The sequence below is a fragment of the Heterodontus francisci genome, chromosome 11 (assembly GCF_036365525.1).
Source record: "Heterodontus francisci isolate sHetFra1 chromosome 11, sHetFra1.hap1, whole genome shotgun sequence".
Taxonomy (NCBI): Eukaryota; Metazoa; Chordata; class Chondrichthyes; order Heterodontiformes; family Heterodontidae; genus Heterodontus; species Heterodontus francisci.
This window is the reverse complement of record NC_090381.1, coordinates 50,340,990-50,360,117: the sequence shown is the minus strand read 5'-3', so window position 1 is coordinate 50,360,117 and position 19,128 is coordinate 50,340,990. Positions and strand designations below refer to the sequence as shown.

At 44.7% G+C, this 19,128-nt stretch overlaps 1 protein-coding gene across 1 annotated transcript in view; it reads right to left on the bottom strand.

Moving 5' to 3' along the window:
• Positions 1–18,922, bottom strand: part of mogat3a (monoacylglycerol O-acyltransferase 3a) — a 45,718-nt gene extending 26,796 nt beyond the window's left edge. Inside the window, exon 1 of the mRNA XM_068042133.1 lies at positions 18,413–18,922. Within this exon, the coding sequence (XP_067898234.1) occupies positions 18,413–18,506 (94 nt within the window). The 5' untranslated portion in view covers positions 18,507–18,922. The remainder of the gene's footprint in view (positions 1–18,412) is intronic.
• Positions 18,923–19,128: the final 206 nt, after the last annotated feature.

The following is a 19,128-nucleotide window of genomic DNA, read 5'->3' as shown; positions in this document are numbered from 1 at the left end:
CCTCAGGACGTCCCAAAGTGCTTTACATCTAATGAAGTACTTTTAAAATGTAGTCACTATTGTAGGAAATAAGGACGTCAATTTGCATGCAGCTAGGATCCAGGAACAACAATGTGATAATGACAGATAATCTATTTTTAGTAAAAGCAAAATACTGCTGATGCTGGAAATCTGAAACAGAAACAAAAAGTGCTGGAAATACTCAGCAGGTCGGGATCATTTGTAGAGAGAGAAGCAGAGTTAACGTTTCAGGTCCGTGACCTTTCATCAGAACTTCTGGAGATCTAATCTATTTTTAATTATGCTGACTGAGGATAAAGATTGGCCAGGACTGGGAGAACTCCTCTGCTCTTCTTCAAAACAATGCCACGGGATCTTCATGCAAGAGAGCAGATGGGGCCTCAGCTTAACATCATATCTGAAAGGCAGTACCTCCAACAATGCAGCACTCCCACAGTACTGCACTAGAGTGTCAGATTAGATTTTGTAATGATCAATGGATTTGATTTGAGCTTCTGTAGTTTTTACAAGCAAAGATATAAAAATAGGCTAGTAGCTGGTACCAAAAGTACATTTTATGAAAGAAAATGGAGTTAGAAAGTAACTCTTAAACACTTTGCAATAAAAAGTGTCAAGTACAGGTTTGAACTATTGATGTAGATAACTATTATTACTAAATATTCTTCATATGCACATGTTTGCTTGAAGACCATTATTGTGTGAATCTCAGTGAACCTTTGTCTATTTATCATTGCTTTCCAGCAGAATCTAACATTTATCAAATGCCAGTGTAGTTAAGTTTCAAACAAAACACAAAAGCCCTGAACTTTAAGGCGGGTTCTACTGGTCTCCTGCTGTTAGTCTAGGAGCAGTCTGTCACAGTTCACTAAAAATTGATGAAGAAGATGCATTACATTATAAGGTCAGAAGTGTAATACAGAGTTTTGCTAAATATGTTATGACCGAGGCAGGAGGAGTGCACTGTCTTTTCTATTTCCACTTCTCCACAAGTCACAACATATATTTTAAATGTTTACCCAGGTACCAATACAGTCAGTCATATATTCTACTCTTTATCCCAGAATAAAATACACCAACCATGCTTCTTTAATAAAGAACAAAATTATCAGTTTATTATAAAAACAAGACTTATCCAGTAATGATGCAAAGCATTAACACACAGATTGAAATATAAAGGTTCCCTTTTTAAATACCCCCCCCCCACACACACACTCACACACACACTGAAAAAAAAAAGAAATTCTCTTTGCAGAGGTCTTTTACAAAAAAATGACAAAAGAAGGAATACTTTGGCCAAATACTTGCTAATTGAAGAAAAAAAAGAGAAGATATGAAAGATTATCAGTTGTCCCTTTAGGTCTGGCGTCTGGGTATACGGAGATGGATGTTTTCAGAAGCAGTTCATTCTGGAGATGTCGAGAAATAGTCTGGTTGGCTTTCCAGGAGAAATATGGCATCAGGGGTTTCAGTTATCACACTCTGGATTCGCAAAGAAGTAGAGAAAGAGGAACTGACACACTGGATTTCTCAGGGTCTCTTAGTGAGGTGCAGGAAAGATGAGCTGGAGTTTATTTTTCAGCAGGCTACAAAACTAACTGCTTTTCAACATTGTCCACACCCCAAATGAACCAAAACAATATCTCAGAAGCGAAACCACCTCCTGATCCTCATAAATCTTGACATGTCGCTTCTCTATAAACATCTCCCCTAAGTCACAAAGGCTTCTGTTGTTTATTGAGCTTAAAGCATGTGATATCCAGTAAAGGTTATTTTCAAACAAGACCTATGTGTCCTTTCAGTGAACTTTCAATAACAAAAAAAAGTCCAGCATCCATGAAATCTTCAGTCTTCCAAAATGAATCAACTTCCACACTTTAAATATGAGTCCTCAAAAAATGGAAGTACTTTCATAACAATGTTATACTGGTAACGTGGACCTTTTAACACCATAAAATCCAACTGTAAACGGAGCCTTAGATTATTTAGAGTTTAATTCTTATTTATCCAGGGAAATGTAAACTGGAAAGTTCTGTTCAGTTTTGGACTAAGAAGCATGCTGAATTTTAAAATTACATCTGTAATGACAATGATGTCTATGTTCAATGATATACCTTCTTATTACAAGTGGATCTTGCACGGGATGGTCCATGCAAAGTTGAGGAGGTATTATTTTAAAAGAACAAGAGCATTATACACTGTAATGTGCGAAATCGTATTTCACTGTCCAACAGGTCGCATTTTCAGTTTAAATTTACAGGTGTGCACTCTGATCCATTTAAACTTGTGATATTTGTTCTGTCTAAGTAATCCAATGTCACTGGGCATAGACCCAGGAAAATCTCTCCAACTCTGTTTTATTACAATAATTATTGGCATAAAAAGCATGATTCAAAAATCATAACTTGGGCAGTAGGACTGGAACAAGACTTTTAATATATTGTTAGACCATTATCTGTGATATTGCAGACTGGGACATGTGGCCAAGCACAATCTTCAGGTAAAGCAGAGTTGGAGGGCAGGGGACAATCACATTAGGGCACACAGACATAGGTCAGTTACTATTTTAAGGACATCCTTCCTGCAATTGTTTTCATATAATACTTTGAGTTTATAATATTATTAAATAGAAAAATGTACAACAAATTGACGATGAAGAAAAGAAAACTTGGGGGCTTTGGTTCCATTCCTGTTCCCAGCGGCTGAATGAAAATCAGTCCTGTGCCATTGCCTCCCATCCTTGCCAGTTAGCTGGCAAAACAGTTATTAGAACTTGGGCCCACATCCCCCAGAGGGGAAACAAAATGGGAAAACAGAAAAGCTAATGGGAGGTGTTAACAAAAACTGGCAGATAGCTTAAAGAGAAATAGTAAAGGACATTATAAACATATACAAAACATTTAACAGAAAAAATTAAAGAAAGGTTAGGGATGATGAGAGATGAGAAAGGATTATGTATTATGGAGCTTGAAGAAAGGAGCAGTTTGCCTCTTTTTTCACAGAAGAGTTTCTTAGTACATAACATAAGAAATAGGAGCAGGAGTAGACCATACAGCCCATCGAGCCTATTCAATACGATCATTGCTGCTCTTCGGCTTCAACTCCACTTTCCTGTCCGCTCCCCATATCCCTTGATATCCTGAGAGACCAAAAGTCTGTCTATATCAGCCTTAAATATTTTCAGTGATGGAGCATCCACAACCCTCTGGATAGAGAATTCCAAAGATTCACAGGCAGTTGAAAGAAGAAATTTCACCTCATCTCAGCCCTAAATGATTGTCCCCTTTTCCTGAGATGGTTCCCCCGTGTTCTAGTTCCCCAGACAGGGGAAGCAACCTCTCAGTGTCTACCCTGTCAAGTCCCTTCAATGAGATCACCTCTCATGCTTCTAAACTCCAGAGAATATAAACCCATTATATGCAGCCTCTCATCCCAGGGATCAATCTAATGAACTTTTGCTGTACTGCCTCCATGGCAAGTATATCCTTCCTTAAATATGGACACCAAAACTGCACCCAATATTCCAGGTGTGGTGTCACCAAAGCCCTGCACAATTGTAGAAAGACGTCTTTATTCTTGTACTGCAATTCCCTTGCAATAAAGGCCAATGTGCCATTTGCCTTCCTAATTGCTTACTCTTCCTGCATGCTAGCTTTCTGGGCTGGATTTTACCAGCCCCCCGTTGTCAGGACTCATCGTGGGGGGGGGGGCCCAGAAAATGCCTCTGGGAGAGGCCTGCTATGGGCCTCGACACTGGGAAGGCCCCATCCCATATTACTGGCGGTGGCTAGGCTTCGTGGCGCCACCCCGCCCCCCGCTACTCGGTGACAGGGCCACAATTTCAATGTTAATAAATTAACGAATAATTACTTACTTCGTCATGGCAGCCGTGCTGTCCGATCTCCTACCAGTGAAGTATGGTGGGACACTGGTAGGGAGGGGTAGAAGGTAAGTATATCAGTACAGAAGTAGGGGAGAGGGTCAAGCTTACCTGATTGGTCGAGGTGGTGATGGGAAGGGGTAAAGTTAAAAGTTTCTGAACTTTGCGGGGGGTGGGGGGGGCGGGGGGCGGGGGGTGGGGGAAGGTCAAATACGGAAAGTAAGTATTTTTGGTGGGGGGGCGGGGAGACGGCAAGGAATGAAATGTAACACTATTGGAGGGTGGGAGAGGGGCTGGAACGATTTATTTAATGATTTGGAATACTTTTAAATTCAATGTGGCTTCAAAAATGTAAATATTCATCTAGGGCTCTAAGCCCCTTTAAAATGGTGCCGGTGCCTGCGCAATGGCGCCGGACACCGTTGTCGGAGACGGATCGCCCATACCCTCCATGTCATTGTGGGCGGGGGGCGCGATCCCCCCCGGCCATGTACTGAATATCGTGGCGGCTTCACAGAGCAAATTCCGTGCATGCGCCCCGCCATCCTTGAAGCTCACCGCCGTGATGCTGCAAACTGGAAAAATTCAGCCACCTGTGTTCGTTGTACGAGTACGCCCAAGTTCCTCTGTCCATCAATATTTACAAGTTTCACACCTTTAAAAAAATTCCGCTTTTCTATTCTAATGACCAAAGTGAATAAACTCACACTTATCCACAATGTACACAATCTGCCACCTTGATGACCACTCACTTAACCTGTCTATATGTCTTTGAAACCTCTTTGTGTCCTCGTCACAGCTTACATTCCCACCTAGCTTTGTGTCATCAGCAAACTTAGATACATTGCTCTGTCTCTTCCTCTAAGTCATTAATATTGATTGTAAATAGCTGAGGCCCCAGTTCTGATCTTCTAGCATTCTACTAGTCACAGTCTGCCATCTTGAAAATGCCCCATTTATCCCTACTCTGTACTTCATGTCCATTAACCAATCCTCTATCCATGCTAATATATTACCCTCAACTCTTTATCTTCTGTAATAACCTTTTGTATGGCACCTTATTGAATGTCTTTTGGAAATCCAAGTATACTACATTTACTGGTTCCCCTTTATCTACCCTACTATTACATCCTCAAAAAGTTAATAAATTTGTCAAACACAATTTCTCTTTCATAAAACCATGCTGACTTTGTCTGATCATACTATGATTTTCTAAGTGCATCGTTAAGACTTTCTTAATAATAGATTCCAGCATTATCCCAATGATTGATGTCAGGCTAATTGGCCTTTAGTTCCCTGTTTTCTCTCTCTCTCCTTTCTTGAATAGCTGTGTTGCATTTACTAACTTCCAATATGCTGGGACCATTCCAGAATCTAGGGAATTTTAGAAAATCATAACCACACATCCACAATCTCTGCAGTTATCTCTTTTAGAACCCTAGGTTGTAAGCCATCAGGTCCTTTGGATTTGTCAGATTTTGGTTCCTCAAGCTTCTCTAATACTTTTTCTGCGCTGATATTAATTACCTTAATTTCCTCACTGTTTTTAGCTCCTATCTTACCCTCTATTTTTGGTTTGTAACTTGTGTCTTCTACTGTGAAGACAGACACAAAGGGCTAGATTTTTAAGCCCCTCCGCCATCAGGGATATTGGTGAGGGGGCAATGCAGATATGAGCAGCAGAGGCCAGCCACCAACTTCGACTGCGACAGGCCCCGTGGTGATCTTGGTGGCAGCTGCCCCGCCGCTCGGCGACGGGACCCCCATTTAAATATGTAAATTAATTTACATACCTGATTTAATGAGGGACCTGTCGCCTCCTAAATTGCTGCACCGATCTTCATTAGGGCGGCTGACAATGCTGCACTTCAAATCCCCATTCGGGGAAATGTGGCGCGACACCTGTGGGGAGGGGAGAGGAGAATGTTTTCTCTGTGTGGGAGGGGAGGGAGCAAGGTTAAAATGATGCAGATTGGTTGGGGGGGGGGGGGTGGTGGGTGATGGGAAGGAGTAAAGGACAAAGTTGCCTAACTTTGGAGGGAAAATTCTGAGTATTCACATTCTGGGGGGAAAAGTGTACGGATGGCCAGCAATGCCATTGTGGGGTGGGGGGGGGGGGGGGGGGTGGTGGTGAAAATGAATTTAATAGTAAGTTATTTCTTTTTTTGGGTCATTGAACTGACCTTCCTTTAATTTTAAAATCTCCATTAAGGGCTGTAAACCCTTTAAAAATGGCACCAGTGCCTGTGCATTGGCGCCAAATGCTGTTGCCTGTGGCGGCTCGCCCGCCCCTCCACGTTATCGCAGGGGGGTGGGCGCCGCGTCCGTGCAAATGGGCTGTTGCAATTGAAATCGCGGCGGTTCCGTGATGCAGTGCTGAATTTCTTTACGTCCGCCGCCCACTTTGGCAGCGGACTCTTAGAATCTAGTGCAAAATATTTGTTCAATGTCTCTGCCATTTCCCGATTCCTATGATAATTTCTCTTGTCTCGGCTTCTAAGAGACCAATGTTTACTTCAGCCGCTCTCTTCCTTTTTATGTACTTGTAAAAGCTCTTACAATCTGGTTTTATATCCCTGGCTAGTTTACTCTCATATTCTATATTTTCCCTTGTTATCAACTTTTTGGTGGCCCATTGTTGGTTTCTAAAACAGTCCCAATCCTCAGGTTTACTACTGTTCTTTGCAACATTATAAGTTTCTTCTTTTAATCTAATTCTTTTTATCTTAAAAATTCAGCAAGAAAGATCCATCTACGGCTTACTAAGGAGGTTGTTTTTCAATTGAATATATTTTTGAGTATTGCTGAAAATAGACATGTTATCGAAGCTTTTCATCTTGCACTCATCAGGACAATTGCAAGAATAACCAATGTAAGGGAAAACAACAACAATTTCAGTGCTAGTGTGACACTAGGTATATAGGCCATATGTCCCAAAAACTGGCGGATCGTATCAAACAACACGACCCTTCTGCTGTTCGCAATGGGCAAGTTACAGGCCAAAGGTACATGGACAAAAGAGCTGAACTCAAGAGGTGAGGTGAGAGTGACTACCCTTGACATCAAGGCAGCATTTGACCGAGTATGGCATCAAGGAGCCCGAGCAAAACTGAGGTCAATGGGAATCAGGGGGAAAACCCTCCGCTGGTTGGAGTCATACCTAGCGCAAAGGAAGATGGTTGTGGTTGTTGGAGATCTGAGCTCATCTGAGCTTCAGGACATCACTGCAGGAGTTCCTCAGGGTAGTGTCCTACACCCAACCATCTTCAGCTGCTTCATCAATGACCTTCCTTCAATCATAAGGTCAGTAGTGAGGATGTTCAGTGATGATTGCACAATGTTCAGCACCATTCGTGACACCTCAGATACTGAAGCAGTCCGTGTAGAAATGCAACAAGACTTGGACAATATCCAGGCTTGGGCTGATAAGTGGCAAGTAACATTCGTGCCACACAAGTGCCAGGCAATGATCATCTCCAACAAGAGAGAATCTAACCATCTCCCCTTGACATTCAATGGCATTACCATCGCTGAATCCCCTACTATCAACATCCTAGGGGCTACCATTGACCAGAAACTGAACTGGAGTAGCCATATAAATACCGTGGCTACAACAGCAGGTCAGAGGTTAGGAATCCTGCGGCGAGTAGCTCACCTCCTGACTCCCCAAAGCCTATCCACCATCTACAAGACACTAGTTAAGAGTGTGATGGAATACTCTCCACTTGCCTGGATGGGTGCAGCTCCAACAACACTCAAGAAGCTCGACACCATCCAGGACAAAGCAGCCCACTTGATTGGCACCCCATCTACAAACATTCACTCCCTCCACCACCGACGCACAGTGGCAGCAGCGTGTACCATCTACAAGATGCACTGCAGCAACGCACCAAGGCTCCTTAGACAGCACCTTCCAAACCCTTGACCTCTACCAACTAGAAGGACAAGGGCAGCAAATGCATGGGAACACCACCACCTGCAAGTTCCCCTCCAAGTCACACACCATCCTGACTTGGAACTATATCGCCGTTCCTTCACTGTCGCTGGGTCAAAATTCTGGGACTCCCTTCCCAACAGCACTGTGGGTCTACCTACCCCACATGGATTGCAGCGGTTCAAGAAGGCAATTCACCACCACCTTCTCAAGGACAATTAGGGATGGGCAATAAATGCTGGCCTGGCCAGCGACACCCACATCCCATGAATGAATTTTAAAAAAGGCCGTACCCAACCAGCCCGTGCTTGCAAAACCCAAAACACAGTGTCCAACATTAGATGTGATTCTGCGTTTGGACAACATTTGCTAAATAATCCACAGTGTGCTAAGAATTAGGCTGACAATCAATATGATTGTCAGTAGGGCTCGCAGTGTGGCGCATTTGCTCGTACTGGAAGCTACATATATTAATACACGGGGCCCTGTTCTTCACTGACAGAATGTGTACAAACATTGCGCTTGTTTCAGCTGAAGAAAATAAATGACAGCCATTCACTGGTTCATGCCTCAGGGCAATGCCTTGACCAATCAGAGTCAAGCTGACTGGTTTAAATTTCAAACAAAGCTTGGCAATTAACTGTCAGTCACTGTAAACTGGTGCATTCTCCATGGCAACGGCTTTACCAATCAGAGTTCATTTGCCAACCGATAAGTTGTTATTTTCCCTCACGTTGGTTATTCTTGCGATTGTCCTGATGAGGGTACGATGAAAAGCTTTGACAACATGTCTCTATTTTAAGTAATTCTCAAGTTCTATACTACTAAACAACTATGAATATATTTTTGGTGAACATTTTGAATTGTTTCTTTAAATGGTTTCCACTGTTTATTTACTGCCATAACTTTTAGTCTATTTACCCAATCAACCTTAGCCAGTTCTCCCCTCATACCTATGTAATTGGCTTTAAGTTTAAGATTCTTGTTTGTGATTGGTGTTTGTCATTTTCAAACTTAATATGGAAATCAGTTGTATTGTTATCACTATTTTCCAGTGGATCTTTTACTATGAGATTACTAATTAATCCTGCCTCATTACCCAATACTAGTTCTAAAAAAGCCTTATCCCTAGTTGGTTCCACAATGTATTGCTCCAGGAAACCATCACGAAAACATTCTACAAACTCACCATCCAGATTGGTTCAGTCTATATGCAGGTTAAAATCATCCACAATTATTACATTGCCTTTGTTACATGCTCCAATAATTTCTTGTTTAATGCTCGTCCATTGGTATAACTACTGTTGGGGGGCCTATTAACTACTCCCACCAGTGTTTTCTGACTCTTGCTATTGTCATGCTAGGCCCCACCTGTAAGAATGAGGCACATTAATTTTGTCATGAACATCGATTTTAAACTGTTACTGGAGTAAAGAAGACTTGTTAAACAGATCAGCCGTGGCTGGAAAAGACATTTACATATTAACAGACAGTGTTTGGAAGGACAAAGCAGCCATTCCCAGACATTCAAACCACAATGGATTTTTGATCAACAGACGTTGAAGGTGGGGGAGCTCGCATTCCAGGTTGACTGCTAAGATGGCCGAATACACAAACGGACATGGTCAAACCAGCTAGTCACATGACTAACCTGCTAGGCAACTTGAGTTTTTTGAATTTGTACAAACAGTTTGAGCAGAAAGCTGTTTGCTCCTGGAGTGAGAAGATCTCTCCTGTCTGCTCCCATCTCTTGCTCACAAGCCTCTGAATCCACTGAAGACAGATGAAACCCAAGAAAGAAAAGTCTCCTACAGTGAATAAGGTTTAAGGAGAATACTGGGCCCCAACGAAAAGCATGGTCTACCTGCAATCAAGGACTCTACAACAACGACTCTTCAGATATTGCCTCAAACTTTTCCACTTTATTTTTCTTCTGCTCTTTTCTATCTCTATTTGCATGTGTGTATCGCGTATGCATGCTAGTGTGGGCGCGTCATGTATCCGTAGGCATTAACCAAATTAGTGTTTAAGTTTCATAAATTTCAACTTTTCTTCTTTAAACCTAAGAAAGCCTGTTTGTGCTGGTTTCTTTGCCTTATAATTGGCAAGTGGTGAACAAGGATTCACCAATCCTTGGGGAGCTAAAAACAGTGCGTTTAAAATTAAACCCTGTTACAGCAAGACCAGGTGAAGGCTGAAAGGGTACCCTAGACCTCTTTCTGACCTGGTCATAACACTATTCCTAATCTCCACCCATCCTGATCTTTCAAGCCACAACTGTCCTTATATCATCCTTTACTATCAGGGCTATCCCTCCTCCTTTTCCATTCTGCCTATCATTTCTCAATGTTGTGTACCCTGGAATATTTATTTCCCAAACTTGGTCACCTTGTAACCATGTCTCTGTAATGGCAATTAGATCTAAAACATTTATCTTTATTTGTGCCCCTAGTTCATCTATCTTATTGTGGATGCATGCACATTCAGATGAAGAGCCTTTAATTTTATTTTATTATTACTATTCCCTGCATGGACTGTACTCACCGATGCACTATTACCATTAGATTATCTGTCCCTTCCTGTCCCACTCTGCTTGTCTTTACCTACATCGCTACACAGTTCTATTGCCTCGACATTCTATTTGGGATTCTAATTTTCCCTTCGACCGAACTCTCCTCCATCACCCCCGCACCACCCCACCACCCCCAGTCCCTATTAGTTTAAAGCCCTATCCACAGCCCTAGATATAGGTTTTGCCAGGACACTGGTCCCAGCCCAGTTTAAGTGGCGCCCATCCCAACTGAACAGCTCCCTCTTTCCTGAGTACTCGTGGCAGTGCCCCATGAATTGAAACTGCTTCCTCCCACACAACTCTTTGAGCCACACATTTAATTCTCTAATCTGCTTGACCCTATGCCAATTGGTGCATGGCTCAGGTAACAATCCAGAGATTATTTGAGGATCTGCATTTTAATTTGGACCCTAACTCCTCAAACTCTCTCAGAACATAATTCCGAGTTCTACCTACGTCGTTGGTTCCTACCTGGACCATGACAACTGGATCCTCCACCACACCCCCCCCCCCCCCCCCCACCCCTCCCACTCCAAGTTTGTTTCCAGTTGTGAGGAGATGTCCTTAACCCTGGCACCGGGCAAGCAACACAACCTTCAGCGCTCCCAGTCATGGCTGCAGTACGAATGGAAAGGTACAAGAGCCAATTATCCTCAAGTCACATGCAGTCTTCCTCACATTTAGCCATGCTCTTTATTTGGGTTGTCTGCAAATTTAACATTGTGCCCTCTATGCCCAACCCAAGGCCTTTATATATTTTTAGAACAACAATGATTCCAAAACACACCCCTTGGGGGAACACAACAGGCTCAAAAACAGTGATTAACCATTATTAACCTTCTACTATTTCCCTTTATGTTATTTGACACTCTTTGTTCATACCTCAATCTTTCTAATCTTTTTTGCTTCCACTCTATATTTTCAGCTTGATATTCTTTTGTATTATTAGCGCTTGATTTGTCATATTTAAATCTTATTTTAATTTCTCTACTCACCCAAGATCTTCAGTTTTTACTACAATACTTTTGCTTCTTGTGAGACTATTTCATACAACAAGCTTTTATTTCATATATATATTTCCCGAGGATATAAATGACTCTGTGGGCTGAATTTTCAGGTCCGACTGTGGGCGGGAATGGAGGCAGGTGGGAGACAAAAATACCAGCACCAGTAGGTTTCCCGACGTTATTCCCGGCGCCGTCGAGTTTCACCAGGGCTTGGGGAGGGCAGCCCCAAGAACTGGCCAGACCCATCAATCAAGGCAATTAAGTTTGTTAAAGAACTCATCGAGAGCTTGTTGTGAGGGGCATGTTCAGATTTTGAGGAGGGCGCGTGGGCTGCATGCGCTGTCTGGGGCAGACCAGGTGCATGGAGAGAGCAGCAACATACAGCAGAGAGTGGGTCATGATCGGCCTGGGGACTTAGGTCAGCCCAAGAAAGGGTGAACAGAGGTAGACTCGGACATTGGCACACAGGTGCCATTGGGTCAGTGGAGGTTATGGAAAGAGTGGTCAGTAAGTGCTCAGGCAGGGCAGGGGGGGTCACACCCTGTTGGCATCTTGAGGCCTTAAGAGGAGGGGGCAAGCCTCCCAAACACAATTGGGGAGCCACCTGAACACAAGGAAAGCAGCAGCTGGCAATGGGGGCATGACTCAGATTGTGGGTCCAGTAGTGATTAGAAACAACATCCTCCACAGAAAGGGGAGAGCCCCGGGCATCAGGAGTGCAGAGGAGACGGACAAGGGGCAGGAATGTCATGGAGGCCATACCCTCAGCATAGCAACTACTGCCGAAGGCGGAGCTACTTTGAGATGACTAAGAACCAGTGCCACAGAAGACTACAACTCTCCAGGCAGATGATCATAGAGATCTGTGCCCTCATCACCGAAGACCTCACACCTTGCAGCACTGCTCGCCATGCCCTGCCAGTAGCCATCAAAGTCACTGTGCCCTTGAAATTCTTCACTTCTGGCTCCCTCCAAGGATCAGCTGCGGACCCTGGTTGCATCTCGCAAATGGCTGCAAACCACTGTATCTCGCAGGTCACTGATGCCCCATTTGCTAGAGCTGGACAGTACATTGAACCCCAGACAGACAAGGCTTCGCAGGCACAGAGGGCGGTGGGTTTCGCCTTCATCGCTGGATTTCCCCAGGTGCAGGGCATCATTGATTACACCCATGTGGTCATCAAGGCACCCAGTGGCTGCACAGTGAGATTCATCAACAAAAAAGGCTTCCAGCCCCTCAATGTTCAACTGGTCTGCGACCACAACAAGAGCTTCCTCCTTGTGTATACTCACTTTCCTGGCAACTGCTATGACTCCTTCATCCTCTGCCAGTCCAGGCTGCCGTAGCTCTTCAATCCAACCCCCAAACTCCTTGGATGTATTCTAGGGCACAAGGGATATCCTTTGAAGAGATGGCTACTCACCATCTATGTGGATACTAGACAGAGGCACTACATCCGAAACCATCTGCTCAATATGACAACCATCGAGCAAGCCATCAACCTTCTGAAGATACGGTTCCAGTGCCTGGATTGGGTGGGTGGCACCCTGCGGTACACTCCTGCAAGAGTCTCACACATGGTGATGGTCTGCTGTGCTCTCCATGACATGACCCTCCAAAGAAGCGTGGGCCTTGAAGATGGTAAAGCGCTGGATGGACATAGCTCAATGGAGGAAGAGAAGGTGCTGGACATGGAAGAGGAGGAGAGGGAGGAGGAAGAGGAGGAAGATGCAGAGCACAGAGGTGACCCAACTGCACAGGGAGGTACCCGGGGCCAGCGCAGGGCTTGAGGGTCTCATCAGTATGTCATCAACCTCAGAGTTCAACTGATCCTGGCAAGTTTCAGCTGAGCTCCTCTGACTCAGGTGGAAGGACATGGTCTGGAACTCACTTTGAGCTGCCTATGAGAACACTTCCATTGAAGACACAGCCTGGAGCAGCTCAACTCTTACCATCAATGAAAGATGCACATCTGCCCAGATGTTTCACTGTCACAGCTCATCGACCCTTGCTCCCTTTCAGCACTTCATCTCTCTTCTCCTGTACCACCATTAATAAAAGGAGGCTTACACATCTGGCTTTATGTGTCAATATTTACAGTGTGTTCCAAATGTAACAAAGTGCACATTTACAAGTGCAAGAGACCCCAGTGACCCACTCAGTCCTCTGGCTGATGCGGTGGCATTCACTCTCGAACACTTACACAGTGCTCCTCTTGTGCCGTGGGAGGAGGTGGAAGTAGCTTGCTCATTTGTTGTGGCTTGCAGCTTTACTTGGCAGTTGTCCTCATTGTTGAGGTACCACTGGGAGCACTTCCAGAGGCTGATGCACAGGCGTTATTGCAGCAACAGCCTCTATCACGGGGCCCTGCTGCACAGATGCCTCCTCAGAGAGGCCAAGGTGGCCTATGATGATGAAGGTGCCCTATGAGGGTGGCACCTTCATCCTCCTCGGTGACAGCCTCAACCCTTGGTTGGCATTCCAGATAGCTGGGGCTCAACTGGAATCCCCTCCAGACATCCCTGCGCCATGAGTGCCACTGATTGGTCAAGGCTACAGAGTGTGGCAAGCATTTTGTGAACCTCCATGTGCAGTTCCTGCATGCACTCAAAGTGATGTCACATATGGCTCTCCAGGAGGTTGCATTCTGTCAATGGAGGAGCTCATGTGCTCAAAGTTCTCAGCCATGGTGGCGCACATGAGCTGGATGAACGCCTTCATTCTCAGCGCATGGCCGTGCACTGTCTCAGGAAACTCTGACATGTGGGAGCACATCTGTTGCTGCTGGTCTAGTTAGAGCCTCCTTTCCTGTGACTCCTGAGGCCCTGCATCTGTGCCCAGCTGAGAAGGGCTGTGTCTATCCTCCATCATCTGATGGGGAACTGCCCACAGCTGCCTCTGCCTCTGGCACCTCCTCCTGCACACTAGTGCCATGCTCATCACCCAGTGCCACCGTATCAAACCACATGCGACGACCCACCAAAATGACTGTATCTGTGCTGGTGGAGGGTGCACTTGTAAGTTGTGACGGTGCTTGGTCTTCGTTCTACAGTGGCTGTGCTTGGCCAGTGATGGTGAGGGAGTTGGTCTAATTGCCTCAACGTCTGCACTGTGGGAGTCACAAGATCATGAGAACTAGTCTTGGAGAGCAGAAGCCTCTGCTTGTGCTGAGGCTTCTCAATGCATCTCAGTTTTTGGTATGATTTTAGACAGGCTGGGGTGCAATGCACCCCTTAATAAATGGTTTGCACTCTCTAATCATCTTCACCATGGATACCCATTTCACCTTGCCCGACTTGCTCTTCAACAGCGTCCATGGCTCCCTCCTCCATGGTGGAGGCAACATGCAGGTATAGAATCCCTCCTCCCAACTGGGCCCTCTCTCGGGCATCATGAGCCCATTTCTCCTGCAAGGACAAAAGTGAGCGAGATAAAGCACTGCTGGCCTCAGTTACCAATGCCAGCTGCTCCTATTCAGAAGCTACATGTTTCAGTGCTGGCAGGTCCTCAGCAGCACAATGGCTTTGAGCTTTGCTTAAGGGTCAGTAAGTGCCCTGGGCGCACATTCCTCCCATGTTTAGGAGCTGCATGTGCCCTCAGACTCCTCAGCTGGTGTGTCTGCTGGAGGGTGAATACCCAGAGGCCTGTCCTGAGGGCATCTTGCCAGAGCGCATAACTTCATTGAACGTCTTCCTACACTAGACCCAGTTTCTGGGCACCCTGGAAGGAAATCTTCCCAATATAAGTGCAAGTTATTTTGTTTAAAGACAAGTTAATAGGTTGGGTAGATAGATGTCAGTTGAGATTTAACGTGGAGAACTATAAGGTAATATATTTTTGAGGTAAGAATAAGGAGAGATCATTTACACTAAATGGTAAAACATTAAAAGGAAAAGATGAGTCGGGCCCAGATACACAAATCTTTAAAGGTAAGTGACATAAAAAATTTGGAAGCTTAGGTTTTATAAATAGAGGTCTATAAAAGCAAAAGCATAGTGCTAAACCTATACAAATTATTGGTTACATCCCAGTTAGAATATTCTATCCAGGAGCTCATTACTTACTTGTCATTAAGACTGAGACCATCCATTCGGCCTCTGCCACATCTCCCATTTCCCATTGCCCAACAGCTCAAATTTCCCCAATGTTCCTACTGCCCTATCCCTGAACACATGGTTAGCTTCTCTCCTTTGTCCCCTCATGCCCTTTCCAAGCTCATCCAGTTCATGTGGCCACCTTTACCTCTCTTGATCTCCTTTCCCAGTTAACTGGTGACCACCCAACTTTCCTTCCTGGTGCCCATGCTAGCTGACATTGTAAATGGTTCCCTCTTCTCAGATACTCCCAGCTCCCTTTCAGAACCACCATCATCATTCCCCTCCTCTACTCCCTTATCTTTGCAATCTACCACCCCATTTCCAACCTCCATTTCCTCTCCAAAGTCCTTAAATGTGTTGTCACCTCCAAAATCCATGCCAATCTCTTCCATGTTTGAATCCCTCCAATTAGGTTCTGCACCTCCCACAGCACTGGAACAGTTCTAATTAAAGTTACAAATAACATTCTCTGCAACTGTGGCCACATGTACTATCCCTCCTTGTCCTTCTGGAAATCTCTAAAGCTTTTGATATGGACATCCTCCTCCAACATCTTTCCTTTGTTGCCCAGTGGTGGTACTGACCTGGTTCCATATATATCCAATTGTAGCCAGAGCATTTTCCTCGATGGCTTCTCTTCCCACATCACTCAAGGATCTATCCTTCGCACCCTCCTATTCCTCAACTACAGTCTGGCACATGGCACTGCCATCTGCAGACATGACCTGAATCCATGGGCTGGATTTTAGTTCTGGGATTGGGACCCCAACGTCGGGTGCCTTTCCAGGTCCCAACCTCACATCATGTCGGCGCCTGACATCCAACCCGATTTTTGACAAGCTGGCCAATCAGTGGCCAGGGAGCGCACTCGCCATCCAATTAAGGATGACTGGTGGGTTCCCGAGGCTGGCAGGCCAATAGGAGGCCCTCTAGCCCCAAGAGGTCGGCCGTCCCACAGTCAGGGTATGTAGGAGAGGGTACCTCAAGATGGTGGCGCCCTCTGAAAACTTCTTAAAAAGGTGGGTTCAAAGCTGGCTAGAGCTGCCAGACTCATGTCGCAGCTGTAGCCATCTTGCGGTTGTGGCCACGGGTTGGTGTGGGGGCAGGGGTGGTCAGAAATGGTAGATGGAGTGCTGGCCCCAGGTCTGCCACTGGGAGGCCACCTCCATCCCTGGGCCGTATTTCGGCCTCAGTGGGAGGGGGGGGCCCACATGCTGACTGGAAAATTCCAGTCGCCATTGGCACAGTGGCCTTTATAGGACTTTAATGATGTCTAATTGACTACCTGCCACTTGCAGCCAGATAACCATTCCCCCACCCCACCCCAAGCTGTTCCAAAATGGCCCAGAGGCGGGAACGTGCCAGCAAATAGGCACACCGGTCGGTGGCAGGAAATTACGGGCCCATTCACCTCCATTCCTTCCCCTGCAGCCATTTACAAATTTGACCCCATATGTACACTGATGACACCACATTCTGCTTTTCCATCACTTCTCTCCAGCCCTCCACTGCCTGTGCTGTCAGCCTGCTTGTTCAACATCTAGTCTGGATGAACTACAATTTGCTCCAGTTAAACATTAGGAAGACCAAAGGCATCATCTTTGACCTTTGTAACCTAGCTACTGATTTCATTCCCCTCCCAGCCATTGTCTCATGTTGAAACTGCCTGTTCAGAATCTCATTCTCTTATTCGACCATGAGTTGAGCTTTCAGCACCATATTCTCTCCATCACAAACACCGCCTGCTTCCACTTCTGTAATATCACCCGTCATCCCTCTTTCCTCAGCTCACCTGCCTCAGCTCATTTGCCGAAGCCCTCCTCCACACTTTTGTTACCCCCAGAACTGACAATTTCAATGATTTCCAGGCTGGGCTCCCATCCTCCATAAACCTCAGCACATCCAAACTCTGCTGCCTACATTCTACGCTGTACTAAGTCTTACTCATCCATCACCCTTGTGCTCACTAACCTTCAATTTAAGATTCTTATCTTTGTGTTCAAATCCCTTCATGGCCTTTACTCTCCTTCTATCTTTGTATTCTCCTCCAGTCTTACAATTCTTTGAAAACTCTGACCTATTTTGTATTCCCCACTTTCTCCACCCCACCATGCCATAAAGTTGTGGAATTCTCTCCTTAAACCTCTCTGCCTTTCTGCCTCTCTCTCCCCTCCTATATGACCCTCCTTGAAACCTAAGACTTTGACCAAACTTTTAGTCACTCCCTCTTTGGATCAGTGTCAATTTTATGCCAAAGGACATTTTTCTACATTAAAGGCATTATATAGATGCAAGTTGTTGTTAAAACAGTGATCATTTCAATAAAATATTTGACCACCTTCTGATGATTTAAATTTAACATTGTTATGCAAATAAATATATCACTTTCAGCAACAATCTTGCTGAAGCTATTGAGATGGTATCACCAGAAATCCATATAAAAATAGTCAATTTGGAACTATCCATTTCCCCCCACAACGTTTTAAATCAGCACCCACTAATTTAAGGGGGATTGGGGAAGTGGGGGGGAGGGGTACATAAAGATCCCATCTGTTCACTTCATTTGCTCTTAGCTGGATCTTCTGTGCACAAATTAGCATTTCAAACTTCAGTGACTATGAAGCGCTTTTGGAAGTGCTAAGAACGTGACGAGGTATTGTATATGTCCAATATAACATATTCTGATGAAATGTCACTGACCTGAAACGTTAACTCTGCTTCTCTCTCCACAGATGCTGCCAGACCTGCTATTTCCAGCATTTCTTGTTTTTATTTCAGATTTCCACCATCTGCATTATTTTGCTTTTATTATATTACTGTCTATATCCAAGTTTCTTTCTTCTGTAAAATAAACTAAATTCCTTTATCGAATATTCCGCAATTAAAATTAGTAAAAAAATTACCTAAGAACAAAAAGCTAAAGATCCACTCGAGCATAGCAAATGTTTGAATCCTTCTCCTCAGAGGGATATTAATGGCTGCAAACTCGATCTTCATGTCAACAGCCGCTCAGACCAACTGTGCAGTCTTTGGAATTACTGCAAGTCACTTTCACAGATCTGAAAGGCAGTTAGTACTATATATAAAACATTTACGTTCGCCCCTCAGCGCAGAAGTTGAATGCGTTACAGCCAACATCGACTTCCTATCATTTCAACTTGTTACTACATGTGCCAGTTCCCTTGATCTCATGTAGTTTCGTTGAATTCACTCGACCGAAACTTGTCTATGTTTTTCAATAAAAATTACAACACGCTTTCGGACCGAATGCCTATATTTTACCCCAACGGTGTTTTCCAGTTTTCACAAAGGGACGGTTTTGATTACAACGCTCCGTGAAACCGATTACTGCTCGGATTGTTAGAAGATTTTAGAACTGGGAAACGTTTTCTGCTGAAGTTTTATCACGTCCTGATGAGAACAACTGGCTTTGAGAAACGAGGCGTGGGGAAGGGAGATTCTGGAAGGAACAATAGGGGGAGCCAAACTTCCCATTTTGAAATAAAGTGTTAAAAATCTGCAACCGATAAACAAGCAGAAGAAATGCAGAAGTAACGTAGATGAGTTAATAAATTAAGGCGTCGGCTGTTCGGATGAATCGTGATTTACACCCGAGATG